This window comes from Mesitornis unicolor, unplaced genomic scaffold, assembly GCF_000695765.1.
Source record: "Mesitornis unicolor isolate BGI_N332 unplaced genomic scaffold, ASM69576v1 scaffold21594, whole genome shotgun sequence".
NCBI lineage: Eukaryota > Metazoa > Chordata > Aves > Mesitornithiformes > Mesitornithidae > Mesitornis > Mesitornis unicolor.
In genome coordinates, this window is record NW_010182332.1 from 49,384 (window position 1) to 66,775 (window position 17,392).

A 17,392-nucleotide genomic window follows, 5' to 3' on the forward strand; every position below is an offset into this window, starting at 1 on the left:
AGTCTCTCTGTGGAGGCTGGGCGTAAAAATCTGTGCTACTGCATCCATGTCATCACTGACTTTCACCACTCAGAACGAGAAGAAACAGCACTATAGTCCTAATGCAATCAGCAATCTGCCAGATACTATGGCATTACCACTGGTAAAGGCAAAGCAAAACAAAGCAAAGCAAGCCCCCCTTTTTTTGAGTAAGAAACATCACTATGAAATGGCTTAATTTGCTTAAGGGTAAAGGAGGCTAAACCTTATCAAGAAACAAGCATGTGTACCAGCTTGCATCACCATCAGTTTGGCCCTAAATGTTCAACAAGGAAGTGCTTTGTTATAGCTGCAAAACACCTCTAGGATTTTACACCTATGCTTTAAATCACTGTAACAGTCAGATACGTAGATCAAAGAAAACCATATAAAAACCATTAACACAAATCGCTACTGGCAAAACAAGGCAGATCAGAGAAACTCTGAGTCATCTTTACTGATCTTATACGATCTCTCTCTGCCTTCAGTCTCTCACAGCCTGAAAGTTTGGATTTGCTCAAGTCTGCATTTTATCAGAGAATTATTCTGGAAATAAAGAAAACAGCAGATATGAAGATAAGGTGTCAGGAAAACTATTTCATTGACATAGCTTTGCAGGCAAGAAGGGTAAGACAACAGTGCTGTTCTGAGAAACAGGAAATGCTGGAAATAACCCCAAAAGAGAACTAAAGCCTTGGAAAGAGCTGTGAAAATGTAAACAAGAAAAGTGCACTGTGTTACCTATACAATCATTGCGTGACTCAGGGGAACAGCCAACTTTCTTCTTCACAGTTTTTAAAATCACATGCATGTGCATTTACAGTCTGTGTAGGGGTACTAGATAAATATGTGTGTAATATACACAAGCATAATTTATTAACAACTAGAAAATGAAAAAATTAAGGTGACAGATAGACTGTGGCCAAGAAAGAAATGACAGAGCAGAGAAATGCTTTTGCAGGGTGCTGCAGCAGTGATTCCACATTGCAGCAGGCAACAAGCACAGCTCCAAGCCTCTCACCCCTGCGGGACCCTGACGAATTGTCTGACACCCACATCAATTACCCTTGTGACAAGGCGGCCAGACACACTTGGTCAGCTGACACCCCATACCCCTGCAGTAACCACTCTTGCCAAAACCAAGCCACAGCCTCACACTTGAAAATGTCTCTACTACCCTTCTCTCTTCCCCCTTCCTTCCTACATAAACTGATGACTGGGGTGGAAAGTCATCTTACGAAACACATCTAAATCAAGCTCCGCAACAATGTGTTAGGCAAGAGGCTCAGGGCAACGATTATTTTTCGAATGGAATACCCTGTGTGTAGCAGGTGTGCAACGCAAAGATGACCACAAGTGTCCAAATGTCACAAAAGATGTCCTGACGGAGGCTGGAGAAAAAGGGACACCTTGATCAGCTGAGTGAAGTCTGAACTGTGCCAGCAGCAGCATACACACACCAATGAGAAATTATATAAAAGCAGAAGCAGCATAGTAATAATCAGCTGCTGCAACAAAAAGATGTGAATAAGCATTGAATAAATGCAGAGAAACAGTTAAGGTTTCAGAGATGCATTCTCAAAGACCGTAAGCTCACACTCGCACGTCTGCAGTTCTGCAGGAGGGAAGGGAGGGTCAGGTTTGCATTACCCCATAAGGCAGCGCACAGTATCTCGGAGTTGAATCTCTTCTTGTATTTGCGAATCTCCGGAGTATCACTCTGTGGTCGCGTATTTGTGGGATTCACATTGACAACTGATCCTTTCCGTGTAGGGTCTTGCCTTATTGCCTCTGATCTCATTGCTTCACTAGAAAATCCTACTGAAAAAAAGAAAAGTAAAGCACATGTAATAACCTTTAAGTGCTAAATTCTGGCCATATTTTCTTTACACCAAACAACCCAAATCAGTAACTGAGAATACTGAGCAAGCCTTTCTTTTTGTAAGAAATGTAAATGGAAAAATAAACAAACTATGCAATCCATTGCAAATCAAGTAAAAAGCATGATGGTAACATTTGTAAGTACTTTAAAGAGCCACTGAAGTCACTGAACCCTTTTTTTTTCAATTGCCATCTTCAACTACTTTACTTACCCACAGAAGTCACAGTTGTCCCACTAGATGGAGAAATCTGTAGTAATCTGGGGTCTATAAAAGGTGTAAAGGAGGAGGAAGATTTGTGTTTCTGGAGTGTGTTACTAGCGGACTGAGTCTGCAATGTAAATTTCAACTTTATTAATATTAATGACAATAAAAAGCACGGATAACAACAACCAACATTCTTAAGTCACTACAGAATTATGCTGCAGAGCCTCCCCAAGCTTTTATACTTCCTTATAGACACACAACGCACTGCAGGCACCACACCTGAACTACATACATATGCACACTGCACATGTTACAGCAAAATGCAATTAGCTAAATCGTCGCTTCTGTCATCTCAGCTGCTAGTGAAGAATTTTAGGACTGGCCACTACAATCAGGCGCAAAGCGAGGAAATGTCCCTTTTTTAAAAATCTGCTTAAATGTATGTATACTATCTTATCTGCAAGCTGTCCGCTACCTTCAAGCCTTGTATTTATGAAGCATCTCCTAAAGTGAGCTAGTTTAATAAATTATGAAGTTTGATCTCTTGGCTTGTGCAACAAAATCAGAACCACTTGGGATCAAGCGTTCACTTCTACAATAGATTTTTGTTTCAGTGTCCACTACTGTACATTCTCCCTATTGTGTTTAACCTGAGCCTCTTGCCAGAAAGCTGCAGCAGGTTCTTCCACCTTTATTTGAAAAAGCAACATATTAAACCTGTATCGAACAAAGGGGCTCATTAGTGTGGACGGTGTAGCAAACGGTGATATGAAGCTATGAATATGTAGTGGATAAAATCACTGGTGCTTGCTGAGTTATGTGCTCTAAACATGAAAAAAAACTTAAAAGAAACGAAGAAGACAAGTGAAACAACAAAGTGTTAAAAGTGGAAATGGAATGGACTTGGAAACCCTTGCCAGTTTAGTATTATAGTGACAACACTGCACACTGAAGCAGAATGGGACGAGTGAGGGGAAAAAAAAAGTATAAATATGAAGGGCGTGCATGTGGGCAAGTTATGCCAAGCAGTACTGGGGTTTTGCTCAGCTTTATGCAAATGTAGCTAGAGACACTTCTTTATCATCAACTGCTTTTCAACTTCTGATCTTTCTAAGCCTCTACTCTCTGCACAAAATACAGCAATAGGTCTTAAGAGTGTATCACTTCCCTGTATAACTCAATACCAAAAGGCCCCTTCGCCGCCAGCCACTGCCACAGCCTCCATTTCCCAAGCTGAGTTACCTGAACCCTGCTTATTTATTGCTTAGATCAAAGTAATGAGCAAGCATATCTCTGGATCAATCAACTGATCTCTATAACCTACAGGACTGCACTTTTAGAAAGATCAAAGACCAATGATGTACAGCTGAACATCAAGTACCATGCTAACCGAACTTCCAGGTGGAAACCCTCCTACCCTCCCTCTTGTTATGTAGTTCAGAAGCATTTTTGATCCTGCAGCAAACACGTGCACTGCCATTGGCCTACCCAGCTCACCGCAACCTCTCCTCGTCACAGCACTTGTACGCCTACACGGCAGGATGGCTCCACCTGAGAAGGTGCTTTTCCCTGAATTTTTCTCCCCCTGTACCACTCCTGCTTGCATACAGAAAAAAGCTCCACCCAAAAGCCAGGCTGGCTGCCTAGCTGGGAGTGTTGCCCCCATGCTGGGCTCCTCACTTACTGCTAGGGGTCGATAAGGGGCGAAGGACCCTTCGTTCACACGTGTGCATCTCCTCTGCAGCGAGGGGTTACACACACATGAAGGACTGGGCTTGTCCACTAGCACTCAGTAGGTAAGGGAAGGCACCGTGCTGGGACCAGTCCAGGACAGCAAGAGGAACCTTCCCCATGGCAAAGCCTTGCTTCTCCACTGGCACACAACCAGCACTGGGGGAGAACAGTCCTCTTTACACAGCTGCTTTTCAGAGCACACATACTTTATCCCCCATTCATTATTCCAAAACAACAATACCCCAGGCTTTTACAACCCTCCTGGGCAACATCTGATTTGTCCACCCAGCCCATGTGGCTAGCTTTAAAGAGCAAAATCCCTCCATGGCTGCTTCCTCTCCCAAAGGGTAAGTTCCCACGTTCCTCGTACGTGCGGAGTTACTAGCCCAGCCTTTACTGATAAAGCCAAAATTAACTGCTAATTTTTAAGAGGCGCACTACTTGCAATTAGCCTGCTCCCAGGATAAAACAGAATTTAAAAATAAAAGAGTACTGGCTTGAAAACGCAGTAGTTTAGTTTAAAACGAATGCCATGCAATTAATAACTCACTAAGAGGAAGCAAAAATAGTAAACTGGCAAGTTTGGCGTGGGACTGCTCTAGAGTTAAGGGCTTCTTACACAGAACTGAAATGTGTTATTTGGGAGGTGGGAACAAAGGTGACAGGAAAAAAAAAGCAGGGGAAATTGGCTGGAGTTCCTTTGCAAACTAGCTACTAGGCAATGCTGCTATAACCCTATGAAAGCAGCCAGCTGTGGTGTAAGACATACCTCATTAGTAGTTAGCTTGTCCTGGGGTGTCTGTGGGGACATGGTGGGTGTCGGCTGGCTGGAGGATGGGGAGGAGGAGGTGGAGGAAGTGGAGGAGGAATGGCTTTGCTGTAAGAGATCTGGCAAGAGGTGAATGCGACCGGCAAAGCCATTGCTCTCATGATGGCTGGCACGCTTTTTGTCAACTGTACTCTGTAGAAAAAACAGGCACACTTGTCTTGCTCAAGTGCTGCTTAAAGGTCTATATCTCTAACAACCTCTCTCCTTCTCTTCTTTGCTCACTTCCTACCTTTTGACATTTATTTTTAATTTATTTTTAAAAATAAGCTGATAATCCATGCCTTGATGCCTGGATAGAAAGGGAAAGTGGGCAGAGCTACTAGAATTCAGCAAATTCCTACCTTTTCTGGCAGGTGAAAGCTTAGTTTGTGTGGTTGACTTGCACAGCCAGTTCCACTAATTAACAGAAGGGTAACTGCACCGGTAAGTCTTCCACCACAATGCGGACAAGCACATTTCTGGGGGCGGGGGAGGATTTTTTTCCCCTATTGTTCGGTTTAAAACTAACTTAAATCCCGTACAGATACGAGCTTGGACTGTCTAGTGAATGCCTTCAGCTAACTATTCAAAACAATTAGCATGAAATCTTAATTATCAAACCAGAAGGCTCAATTAAGAAATTGGCATTCAGTTGTGAAATTCAGAAATGCGATTACTGAGGAAACTCCTATAAGCTAGCATGCTAATTAACACACGAGCTCATTTAAAAGCAGGGAATCATTATCTTTCAGAGACACAAAAATGCAGTATTTTTGGACTCAAAGGCAACACCACAGCACTCTAGCTCTGTCCACATTCTCTGCCTCACCACCTATTTTGCTCCTCTGTTGCCCCACGCTAACTGTTGCACGAATTTGTATGTACGTGTGTGTGTGTGTGTTATCTGGGTGGTCGGTATGCCCTCAACTACAGATTCAGAACAATTTTAAAAACACCCTGAATGCTCCCCTCATCAGTCTCTTTCCCCCAGCCCCGCTTCTGAAAGCCATGTTTCATTTACAGTAAAACTAAACTACCTTCTCGTTCCATACACCTGCAGCTTTTCTACCCTTCTCTCCCACAGACTTTGAGGTACCCTGCATGGTGCTGCCATGGGTGTCACTGGAAAGCATGCAAAACAGTAGCAAGGGGTGAAGGGCTACTCTCCTCTTTGCATGCATCAAACATCTGGCTCATCTGAAATTCACTACAGCTGTGTCTTGATAATACGAACAACAAATATAATGTAGAAACAGCATGGGTGAATGAGCGAGTGGGTTAATGAGCACAGAAAAGGTGCAGCACTGCACAGGGAAGGAAAAGCAATACCTGTCGGACAATTAAAGTGCCCTCCTTAGAAGGAGTCAGGGCAGGTTCACTCTCCACATCGTCATGGACGATCATGGTTTTCACTGACTCTGTTTCACCATTGCTCAAGTTCAACGTTGACCTATATACCAGACAAGAAATAACTGGGGTGAGGTAATAACATTTGTGCCCTAGCTTTTGCTGCCCCACACCAAATCAAAATTAATTTATATTGTAATCAGAGTGGAATATTTATATAGCCTTCCCAGAAAGGCTTTTCTATGAAATGAAAAAAGTCAGGAGTTTGTTAAACACCACTTCTGTTATAACAAATCATAGAATAATATAATGGCTTGGGATGGAAAGGACCTTAAAGATCATCCAGTCCAACCCCCTGCCATGGGCAGGGACACCTCCCACCAGGCCAAGTTGCTCAAAGCCCTGACCAACCTGGCCTTGAACACTTCCAGAGACGGGGCGTCCCCAACTTCCCTGGGCAACCTGTGCCAGTGTCTCACTGTCCTCTTAGTGAAGAATTTCTTCCTAATATGCGATCTAAATCTACCCTCTTCCAGTCTGAAACCACTACCCCTCATCTTGTCACTACATGCCCCCAGCTTTCTTGTAGGCCTCTTTCAGGAACTGGAAGGCTGCTATAACGTCACTCCAGAGCCTTCTCCTCTCCAGGCTGAACAGCTCCCCAGATCTCTCAGCCTCGCCTCATAGGAGAGGTGCTCCAGCCCTCTGATCATCTTTGTGGCCCTCCTCTGGACTTGCTCCAACAGGTCCATGCTCTTCTTTTGTTGGAAACTTCAGAGCTGCACACGTTACTCCAGCTGGGGTCTCACAAGAGTGGAGTAGAGGGGAGAATCACCTCCCTGGACACGCTTCTCTTGATGCAGCCCAGGATACAGTTCCCTTTCTGGGCTGCAAGTGCACATCACTGGCTCATGTTGAGCTTCTCACCAACCAACACTCTCAAGTCCTTCTCCTCGGGGCTGCTCTCAATCCATTCTCCACCCATTCTCAAAGGGAGAAGAGGGGAAAGGACAATTTATAGAAGCTTGATTCAGCCTACTTAAATGCAGACCAATGGTACTTTATAAAAGGGCTGAAAAACTGATTCTCCTTTTGCAGAAATGACTTGAAGAGACTTATCTGCTAACTTGGCTCCTAGAAGCTCAGCTGGATTTTGAAAATATTGCTCTCACTGTTTGAAAATGTGAACACAAAAGGCTGCTATGTTTTGCTCATAGATCGCTGTAAGCTGAAAGAACTAACATACAAGCCCAAAATACCAAACATCCTTTTCCTTCAACCCCTTAAGAAGTAAAACAGAGTCCAAACACAGAAGAACTAACACTGCTCGGACATCATCTGGTCCAGAAGTAGATTCATCTGCTCCTTCTTGTTCCATATCATCATCTTCCTCATCTGTCGTCCCTGACTCCTCACTTGAGGACGAATAATCCGTCACTTTATGTGGAGGTCGCACATCCTCTACTGCTCGCAATTCCTTTGCCAGTGCAGTTAAATCCTGATGGGAGAGGGAGGGAAAAAAAAAATTATTTTGCAAGGAAGAGAGGAGAAGAGTTTGCAAGACAACCCCACTGGATTAGCACCCGAGTTTGCTCACTTGTCCACTGCTGTGTTTCCATAGCCCCAGCAGTATCACTTCAATTTACTCATTCCTGATACAGTTAGCAAAAGTCACTTTCTGATAAATTAAAGCACCTAAAGACTCAACCTAAGGAGGCATTTCCCATATTATAGAAAAATATGCATACTCTGAATCCAAACTACCTTGTTTATGACTTCAGTTTATCCTACGATACCATCCGAAGGACATATATAGGCACCCAGATCCACTCTCAAACAGTGGCTGACTGTCACAGTTCATCTTCCTTAACTTTGCAGGTTAATAGCATCCACCACAAGAAAGGTAGGCAGCAAAAACATCCTAAGAATTATTGGGCCACCTAAGGCACAGTCGCAGTGAGCTGATCTTGAAACCTTTTGATCTGTTTCCAGTTGCATGGATCCATGCTAAAGAGTTCACCTGAGAGGTCAGATTCATTGGCATCAGCTCTCTCGCACACAACTGTATGGGACACAAGCTGCTTTTTGTTCTGCAGCTTGGAGCGTGGGCAAACCAGGTTTGCAGTCAGTATTCTCAATTGTGTTGCTATGCCTTATTTAGATGAATACAGTTTATGGCACATACCTCACACGTTATACTACCAGACATGAAGGATCGACCTCTATGTTTCTTTAATAAAGCAGCTTTAACTGACAGATTTGGGTGCTAGTGCAGTATCACGACAGCAACAGAAAAAAGTTTTAAGGAAAGTTGGAAACACTGAAACTCACTGTGATCCCCCAGATACACCTGGATATAGAGCTGTAATCAACTGTTACAGCAGTCAGATTAAGAAACCAGCAGCAATCTTTCATGGAAAATAGCAACAATTTAAGGTCTTACCACTTCTCCCTGCACCATTCAGCCCAGCATTGGCACATTCAGGTCAAATGCATGATCATTGGTCCAGCCCCAGGAAGGAAGCACAGGATTGAAAGAGAGAAAGGCAAAGGTTAGGAAAGAAGAAAACCAGAGAGCAGAATTCCGTTCCAGAGGCAGAGCAAATTCTAATGTTTAAAGTACTGTGGCATGTGCAGGCAATTGCAGAGTCCAGGACATGCTGCTGGGCCCACAGATACAAACTCCAACTCAAGCTGCAGTTCAACCCCAATGGCATCATTAATGAAAGCTCACACTGTGCTTTTTCTGGGCCTAGCTGGAAGAGAGGGGTGACAGGGGAAAGTGGATGCAACTTACAGCAGGCTTGACAGGTCTGAAGACTTCCTTCTTCTCTTCAGGCTTTTTAGGTGCACTTTCATGACGCTGTGATGGCGAACCCTCTGATTTGGATGATGCTGCATGTGTCAAGACCCCGAAAGGAACGCAGAACAGAATATTAAGCAAGGAGATAAAATATGTTTTCTTACTTTGGAGTGGGGAAGGGAAGCGAGAAGGTTATCAGGCAGTGGCTTACAGCAAGAGCTAAGTTTCACTTACTCAGTATTACACTGCCCCTGAAAGACCATCATAAGCTGTGATCTGTACAGCTGACCTGTGACTGAAGCTAAAGTAAACCATCACACGGCTGTAAATCAAAGTGGATAACTTGAGTATGGCCACGAGCTGGAAAACCTGCATCAGCACCCAACACACCCCACTTGAGAGCTATCCATAACAGTCTGCACCCCTTCAGCAACCAACAAGGTGACAAGCAAACATGCATCAAAAGGTGCCCTTGCACATAGGAGGAAGGGGACTATGAGAGCATGGAGCCTGGGCTGTTTGCACATGAGAAAATGCAGCAGTGACTGAACATGACTCAGAGAACACTGAAACACTTCCACAACAACTTCTGCACCCACTGTCTTTCCAAGCAAGGGCATATAGCCAAGGAGGGTACTGGAAGTTAACCCATCTTTAATACTGCATGCTCAAAGGTCTTTCCCAGTGAAGGTTATCATCCTTCATTACCGAGTGCTGCACGACTCAGTAAATTTAGAAACACAACATTATGAAGGGTGGAGGAAGGACTTACATCTCATCCGGAACCGCTATCCAGACCCACTCTGAGATCCAGGGTGGGAGCCAGGCTGGGAGCCGGAGTTGCTTGAACCCGAAGAACTGCCACTGCCTGGTCTCGGTACAAGCTTCTCCACCCTTTCCCACAGCAGACGAGGCTCTATATTGCTGCAGCAGGGGAAGGAGGAATGTCTTTGTCACACACTTCAGTTTCACATTCTTGTTTCTAAACTCAAACATCTCTCTTCCTCAGTTCTTTTCTAATAACTTATCTGAAAGAACACTTAAAGTTGAGCTGAGGGCACCAGTGATGCTTCACAACCCAAGCAGTGGCTCCCTTTGAAATACCTATTAATTTAGGATGGTTAAAACCAAGAAGTCTAGGTGGGCATAAGCAATATTTTTATTTGGGACTACCTGCCATTCTTGTGTATCCAACCTAAGGTGGACTGTTCTCTCTCAGCCTGCATGCAGCAAGTTTGAAATTGGCTCAGAAGTACTCTGGCCACACAAGCACAAGCCAAAAAGCCAGCACGGCCTGCCTCTCACAAAATACCCTTACCCCTGTTCCAGTGAGCCAGTTTAGAAGTGGCCTGCCCACAGAGATGCTGTATATCACAGCTCACAGATGCTTCTCTCTGTCTTAAAGTCTGGTTCGGCTGAGAGGCCAGAAAGTTTCTGAGATGAGTTTGCTTCAGATGTTACAAACAATTCTGCTGCCAGTAAACCCCACAAGTGCACCCAAGATGATCTGTTGCACCAAAAGGCACAATGTTCATGAATGGCCACATTTTTACAGTAAGATTCCTTTCTTAAGGAAATTTTGAAATTACTGCAAAAGTTACAGGGCAGGCAACTCAAAGGAGGAGAGGGAAGAAGAAATTTTGCCAGTGTGTGTTGGTACAAATGCCACATCAAGTGAAATTAATATTAATCATTACTGAAAAGAAATCCAAATTCATCTTCCTTTCATATCCAACAGGCAATGCCAAAAGCTCTCTGAAAATGCCTGGCTTTCCATAAGCCTTTTCCTTCGAGCTCGGGGAAGGCAATGACACATAGGCTTACAAACCTCGTGGAGTTTCTTTGACCGGCTTGGTTATTTTGCTGCCCACTGCCCTGCAGTGGAGAATCACGGCGGGACAGGACTGGTGATCGGGACGTTGTTCTCACAGGTACCTTGGGAGAAAAAATGTTGTGTTAAACCCATGAAGAAGAGAGAGAGAAGAGGAAGATTAAACCTCTTCTGCTACAGAATATATTCTCACCATTTAAATACCACTTATTCTAAGTCCAAGCTAGCATCAATGACCAAAAGAAAGAAACACCCACAAAACCAAGAGCCTTAGTTGGGATGCTGTTCGGATTTTGAAGAGAACTCAAAGTTTAGTCTTAACATTAAGTAGTGTTTAGTAATTACCACACGGACACATACATACCCCGCTACCCTCCAACTACTGAGACATTTAAAAAGAATATGGCATTTTGACTGAAGCAGGGGAGGCACAAAGCAATTTGCTGAAACAGCATGAGAATTAGGAGAATAAGCTCAGGGGAACCAAACAAATGCCTGGGAATGGATCAGCAGAAGGCAAAGACTGGTGGGGGAGCAAGAATATACTCAGAAGAAGCAAATCCCAGTGGATGGGAGGAGGAGTGGGAAGGGGAAAGGAGGAGGAAATATATTGAATGTTTCCTTTTTGTTCAGTTCCATCTCAATTTTAAATACGTCTATGATTCATAGTTTGGGTTGCTAACAGATGAAGAGGAAAATTAACTCTGAGCAATAACCTCAGGGATATTTTAAATTCTTTCCTGAATATGGTAATGATTTGTTAACTTTGCATAATAAATTGTCTCTCTGAAATAGCAGCTTTCTATAAATAATTGCCAATTTTATATGAAGCTTCAATATTGTACCTAAGGTTGATTATCATTAACCCATTGACTGAACGCCTGCGTTATGATCTGCCTTCTAAAATGCTGTTACCAATGCTGGCATGAGGGCACGGTCTTCCCAGCGCCCAGGGTATCACATCCTTAAAAAAATAATAATGAATAATAATAGAAAGATAGCACACATCTGTCTTTCTACTCCTTACCCTTGGAGGCACCTCGTCACTGTCTGATCTAGCCCAAGCCTTTTGGGTGGGGTCAGGTACCTCCGACTTAGAGTCAGAACTCTGATTTAGCACTTCAGTGCGTGAAGGTGGATATGGGTCCTGGGAACGAAGATGGTGATGAGCAAATTTGGGAGAAGGGTCACTGAAGGAATGGGATCGCGAGACAGGGGAAACATTGTTCTTGAGAGATGCCAGATGGGACCACTGTACCTTACAAGAAAACAAAACATAAAACATTCAATGCGCTCAGTATAACTGGCTTTCCAAATTAACACAGAATAAAGGCAGGTGGGGCGGGCAGAGACAAATTGGTTATGGCATTAGGTAAGCGTGGGGTGGAATCAATGCACTTAAAAAGCGAGGCAAGCACCCAAAGAACGCCACAGACTGAAAATACGGCACATATGCGTTTTTTTGAGAGATACGCTCTCCACGTACACATACACTGGTGCCCAAAAGGGGACCTAATAGCTGCACCGTGAGCCTGAGTCCAAAGGCCATTCAAGACAGAAGTTGCCCTCTGTGCCCCAGTCTTCAGTGGGCTTTGGTCAGGTCTCATGGCAGCACTGGTGCGCTGGGAAATTGGAAATAGGTATCCAATTGAAGAAATGTGCAAAATTAAAGGATGCTGTCAAATGTGCAAACCAACAGACATTTACGTTACCTAATAAATTTAGGAACTAGATACAGTTCCTAACTTTTGGAGAAAGACCATAACACAAAAAGCCTTTATTCCTTTACAGTCATTGCAATATATATATATATATAAAAACCATAATATATATTGTATATAGTATACCTATGTACAATGCATATTATACTTACACCATATATGTACTGCATACTGTACATATATACATATTTACACACAAACTAAGTACACATGTACACGCACACATATCCAATTACACATATTAAGAAGGCACAACAGTGACTCCAGAGTTAAAACTCCATTGGGATTTCTAATGAAATCCATATTGACCCATCAGCCTGCTCCCTCCTTGTGCATAAACCTGCGTTTCAGAGTTAATTTCTGAAACTAAGGAGGAAGAAAGGTCATAACTGAGGAACATACTGTTTTCACACCTAACAATTAAGCAAAACTTTGCTTTCAATCCCAGTTTCAGTAGGCTGGTTGTATTTGTTTTTATATGATTATTATTTCCTCAATTTTAATACACACAGCTGTTGAAGAGCCTGATTATCCTTAAAGTGGAAGACTCAGACTAGAAAAGTAACTGGCACAGAGAGCATGAAGATACAAGTCCAATATTTTGAAATAGACATGGAGGTTTGAATAAAAGCCAGGAATTAATGCGCAAGAGATGAAGTTCTGTCCTGATTTCTCCCACTCTCCCGTCTGCTCAAATTCTCCTCTTGCCCAAAAGACTTGCAATACCTAGTCACAATCAGGGACAGTTTTAGCCTGCACTGTCATCAACAGACTTAATTTGGGAGAAGAGAATTCTGCATGGAAACAGAGGAACTGAATGCAGAACTGTACTGCTTAATTTAGCATATCTAAATCACTCAGAATTTATGGGCTATGTCTACGTTTCAGACAAAGGTTACTTTTAAATTCATGCTGTAATTCCTATGAGATACAGATACCAGGATCTGGAGGCTTTTCATTAGTAAACAACAGAATGATGGCAGCCACGCAGCTCAGTGGTTTCAACCTCTTTTTATTTTCCAGGGGTGGTAACAGAGCTCTATTTAGCAACTGTAAGCCTACTGACAACAAAACTGCTTTTCTTAGTCCTGTTTTGTAAATCTCTTTGAAGCAGTGCTCATACTATTAAAAACCACTTGTTTAGTTAGCTTTTTCCGCAAGAATTTGAAAAACTAAGCCAGCTCATTTCTTTCCTGAGCATCTTTTGGCCGTAAATAACTTGTACAGATCGAATTCTGACCTGTGAAAGTGCACTGCAACTGTCACTGGTGTTTAGCACACCACTCTGCTGTTGCTACGACAGTAACAGAATAAATAAATTCATCAATAAAATAAGTAAAAATAGGCTAAGAGCAAATCTACTGAATAAGCTGCTTTGTGGAACCCTTTACATAAGGCATTCGAAGTGCCAAGATCTGCAAATTTGAAGGAAACATGTTAGGACTTCTGCATTTCCTGCAGGCTCACCATGTTTTTCGTGGGCACTTACCTGGGGCTCCATTGGCCTCTGCAGGGCAGGCTGAGCAGGTTCTGAGTTTCCATTGGAAAAGGACTCTGATCTTGAAGGCACTGGTGGCTCCAACACTTTGCCCATCTGCTTAGACTGTGCTTCAGGGGAGCCCTGATTAGTTTTTCTAAATCTCTCCTCCACCTAAGCCAAAATAAGTCAAAGTTAAGCCTGGGGTCAATAAAACCAATTACAGCAGAAATACGAAGTTTACCACCACCTTTCCTTTACCATAAAGAAACCACATACATCTGGGGCTTGGCAGGATTTTTTTCCCTACCGCTTTCACCAGCACCATAAAAGTGAACTACACCAAAGTGGCAAGTATGCCAATATGGAAAATCCATACTAGGAAGAGAGGATAGAGGCGGCAATAATATGTCAAGTGATATGATGAAAGACGATTATGGGGCTTCTTTCTGCCTAGACTAGTTACTATCCATCATTATTTTCCTTGCAATGAAAAGGATATATGAAAACAGAACCAACCTTACAATATAAAAGTACATTTCCCATTGCTATCCCTTATTATAGTCAGCCACCATACTCAATCAATGTTACTTGATTATCTACTTTTCTGTGCTTGTCTCTTTAGCAGTGCAAGAAGAGACAGGATATGCTTCTCTACCTGAAAATACTGGAGGCTGTTTGGGCTTAGGTACGAAAATGTAGGACTGGTCATCCTCTCTCTTATCAACACAACCTCACAGGCTGCAAAGAACAGTCCCAACAGCTTGTTTCTGGTTCTCAGGGAGGTGCAAAAGCAATCACACACAAACTTTGAGAGCTTGTCAAGGGGAAGACTAAGTCAGAAAGTGCTCAGTCCTCAAAAGAACATCAAGCCAGGTCTCCATGCAGAAACACTGCCTCTTCCAAGGCCACAGCATCGTGAACAAAGTGAGAGGTATGAAGGGCAAGAGATGGAGGGAGGCTCCAGGCAGAAAGGAATGTCCTCTCATTTCCTAAGACTGTTTGTTGCTGGAATCAGAGCAGTGTGCATGTTTCTGCCACTGAGGAACTCTGAACTCCCAGCATTTTATCAAAGCATCAAAGACAGACCAAACTGGCAGCTTGGGCTAATTTCATTTGTTGAGGTTCTGCTCACAGCGTTTGCTTTAACCCTCGTGCTTGGAGCACAAAACCAGTATTGGGGTGGTTTCCTAAGTGTTCCCCAGTAGTGATGGTCTGCAGAGATGGGCTGTTCATATACCCCCGCCAGAAGACAAAGGCAAGATTCCAGGATGCCTTAGCTGGTCTGCTTTAGAAACCCAACCTGCCTCAGCTTTCCAAAATTTGAGTACAGTAAGAGCTTGCCTATGGGAACAGGCAGAGAAACTTCTGCCAGATCTACACAAAATACACCATGTCTTGGAAAACACAGCAATAATGGAGGCAAGCACCTTCCCCATACAATCATTTTCACCACCATGTTCAACTCCAGAGAGCCAGCTTTTAAAGCTTAAAAAACAGGCCAGACTCGTTGCTATGAATAGAGCAAGGAAAAACCCCTAAACCCTTCTGTTTGAAGGAACAGGTTTTCATGTCTTTAGCTGTAGATGATAGCAGGATTCTTCCACAAAGCACATAAACTGCACGAGCCACCTGTCCTTAAAACCATGCAAGAAGTGGGAAGATAGTGAGTGCATCCCTGGATGGAAACAGGTCCTGTTCCAGTCATCTGACTGTCTGGACCACGAAATGGTATTAAGCTTCATTGCTTGCTCTAAGCTCCCCACTGTTTCCCAGAGCCAATCTTAAGTCCTTTTCCTTATATTCGCCTTGCCACTGCAATGGGAAAAAGAAAAAAAACCAACCCTCTAATCACCATTAGACTTTGCCAGAACAGGAAAGTTAATCCAGTTTGGCTTATCACCCTGATGGCCAGCATCTCCACAGATGGAGACTTTCTGTGGAGAGCAGTATGCCTGAAAGTGTGAGGCGCAGAACACTTGCTGCAATTCACTATTTTATGTCAAGAATTACATCAGAGTTAACATCTGCTGTTAAGATTAACTGGTGTTGCTCTCACTGCCAAGCACCGAGATATTATGGCCATACTTGAACCACACTTTTTAAAAAGAATATTACATAGCAATCTCTGGGAAGACCTGAATACTAAGGCAACTTTTCTGTGCCTTCACTTTACTCCTTCTAGCTACAGCAATCACAAAATTAAAAGACCACAACAGCGAGTCCAGGGGAGGACCATGAAGATGATTGGGGGGGCTGGAGCACCTTCCCTGTGAGGCCAAGCTAAGAGAGTTGGGGCTGCTCAGTCTGGAGAAGAGAAGGCTCTGGAGAGACATTATTGCAGCCTTTCAGTACCTAAAGAGGGCCTACAGGAAAGCTGGGGAGAGACTTTTTACAAGGGCAGGTAGTGATAGAATGAGGAGGAATGGGTTTACACTGGAAGGGAATAGATTTAGACTAGACATGAGGAAGAAATTCTTTACTGTGAGGGTGGTGAGACACTGGCACAGGTTGCCCAGGGAAGTTGTGGATGTCCCTCCCTGGAAGTGTTCAAGGCCAGGTTGGACAGGGCTTTGGGCAACCTGGTCTGGTGCAAGGTGTCCCTGCTCATGGAAGGGGGATTGGACCAGATGATCTTTAAGGTCCCCTACAACCCAAACTATTTTATGATTCCTTTTCAACTCTGAAAAGAAAATGGGAGACAAGGAGCAGATATGGTTCTGCATCCCCCCAGAGCCAGCCTTCATGCTCGACAGAAGTGCTGGACTGCCACTGTGCTTTAACAGAGGCATGCCAGAAACATGCAACAAGGACAGGAAGGCCCATTCCATGCCTGCATCACCACATACCGGACAAGTCTGAACTTCTTCCAGGAGAGAGAGATGTACCAGGCACTTCAATCACCAAGAGAAACTGATGAGATAGCACAAATATGGTTTATGCAGAACTTGGACGTGAGTTTTTGCTCACCAAGCCCAAACAGCAATACTTCAAAGGCAATGAAGCACTACTGGACAAAGGTGGACTGACAGCTATTTTATCATGTTCAACAGCCTCAAGGATTTTTTTGTTCTTGTTCCAAAATGTATTTACCTAGTGCCCACACGCTGGTGATGAATGCTGTTAAGAGCTTTGACCAGTATTGGCCAGTCTAGTGGTTTGTGGGCAGTATGGTGCTCAAGGGAAACATAAGAGTAAGACCGCTGAAAGAGAGCCAAGTATGCATCAAAGAGGCAATTACTTGCTTAGCAATGTTACCCATGGACCAGTGAAGACAGGGGACCACTCACTGAGACAAACAGCACTCTGATGGTTTCAGATCGACTTGTGAGTGCCTGAAGTCCAAGAAGGCAGCACCACATTGTTTTGTCAGAGAAGGACCTGATCTTGAAAGAGAACACTTACCACTTCAAAAATGAAACTAATGAAATGCAGGTTTGCATTCATGAGAAGGAAATTTCCAAGAGCACGGGTTAAAGCACCAACTGTGTAAACAGGCGCTGTGTGCAAGCGTCCCTCATAGGTTCATGCTTTCCAATTTCCTACCAATTTCCAATTGTCTCTAC

The 17,392-nt window shown here is 43.5% G+C and overlaps 1 protein-coding gene across 1 annotated transcript in view; it reads right to left on the reverse strand.

The window, feature by feature from the left end:
• MAP4K4 (mitogen-activated protein kinase kinase kinase kinase 4) overlaps positions 1-17,392 on the reverse strand; it is an 88,303-nt gene that overhangs the window by 17,066 nt on the left and 53,845 nt on the right. The window contains 9 exon segments of the mRNA XM_010183743.1: positions 1,669-1,839; positions 2,112-2,229; positions 4,609-4,800; positions 5,977-6,097; positions 7,317-7,492; positions 8,792-8,889; positions 9,570-9,721; positions 10,626-10,732; positions 13,839-14,000. Of these exon segments, the coding sequence (XP_010182045.1) occupies positions 1,669-1,839; positions 2,112-2,229; positions 4,609-4,800; positions 5,977-6,097; positions 7,317-7,492; positions 8,792-8,889; positions 9,570-9,721; positions 10,626-10,732; positions 13,839-14,000 (1,297 nt within the window).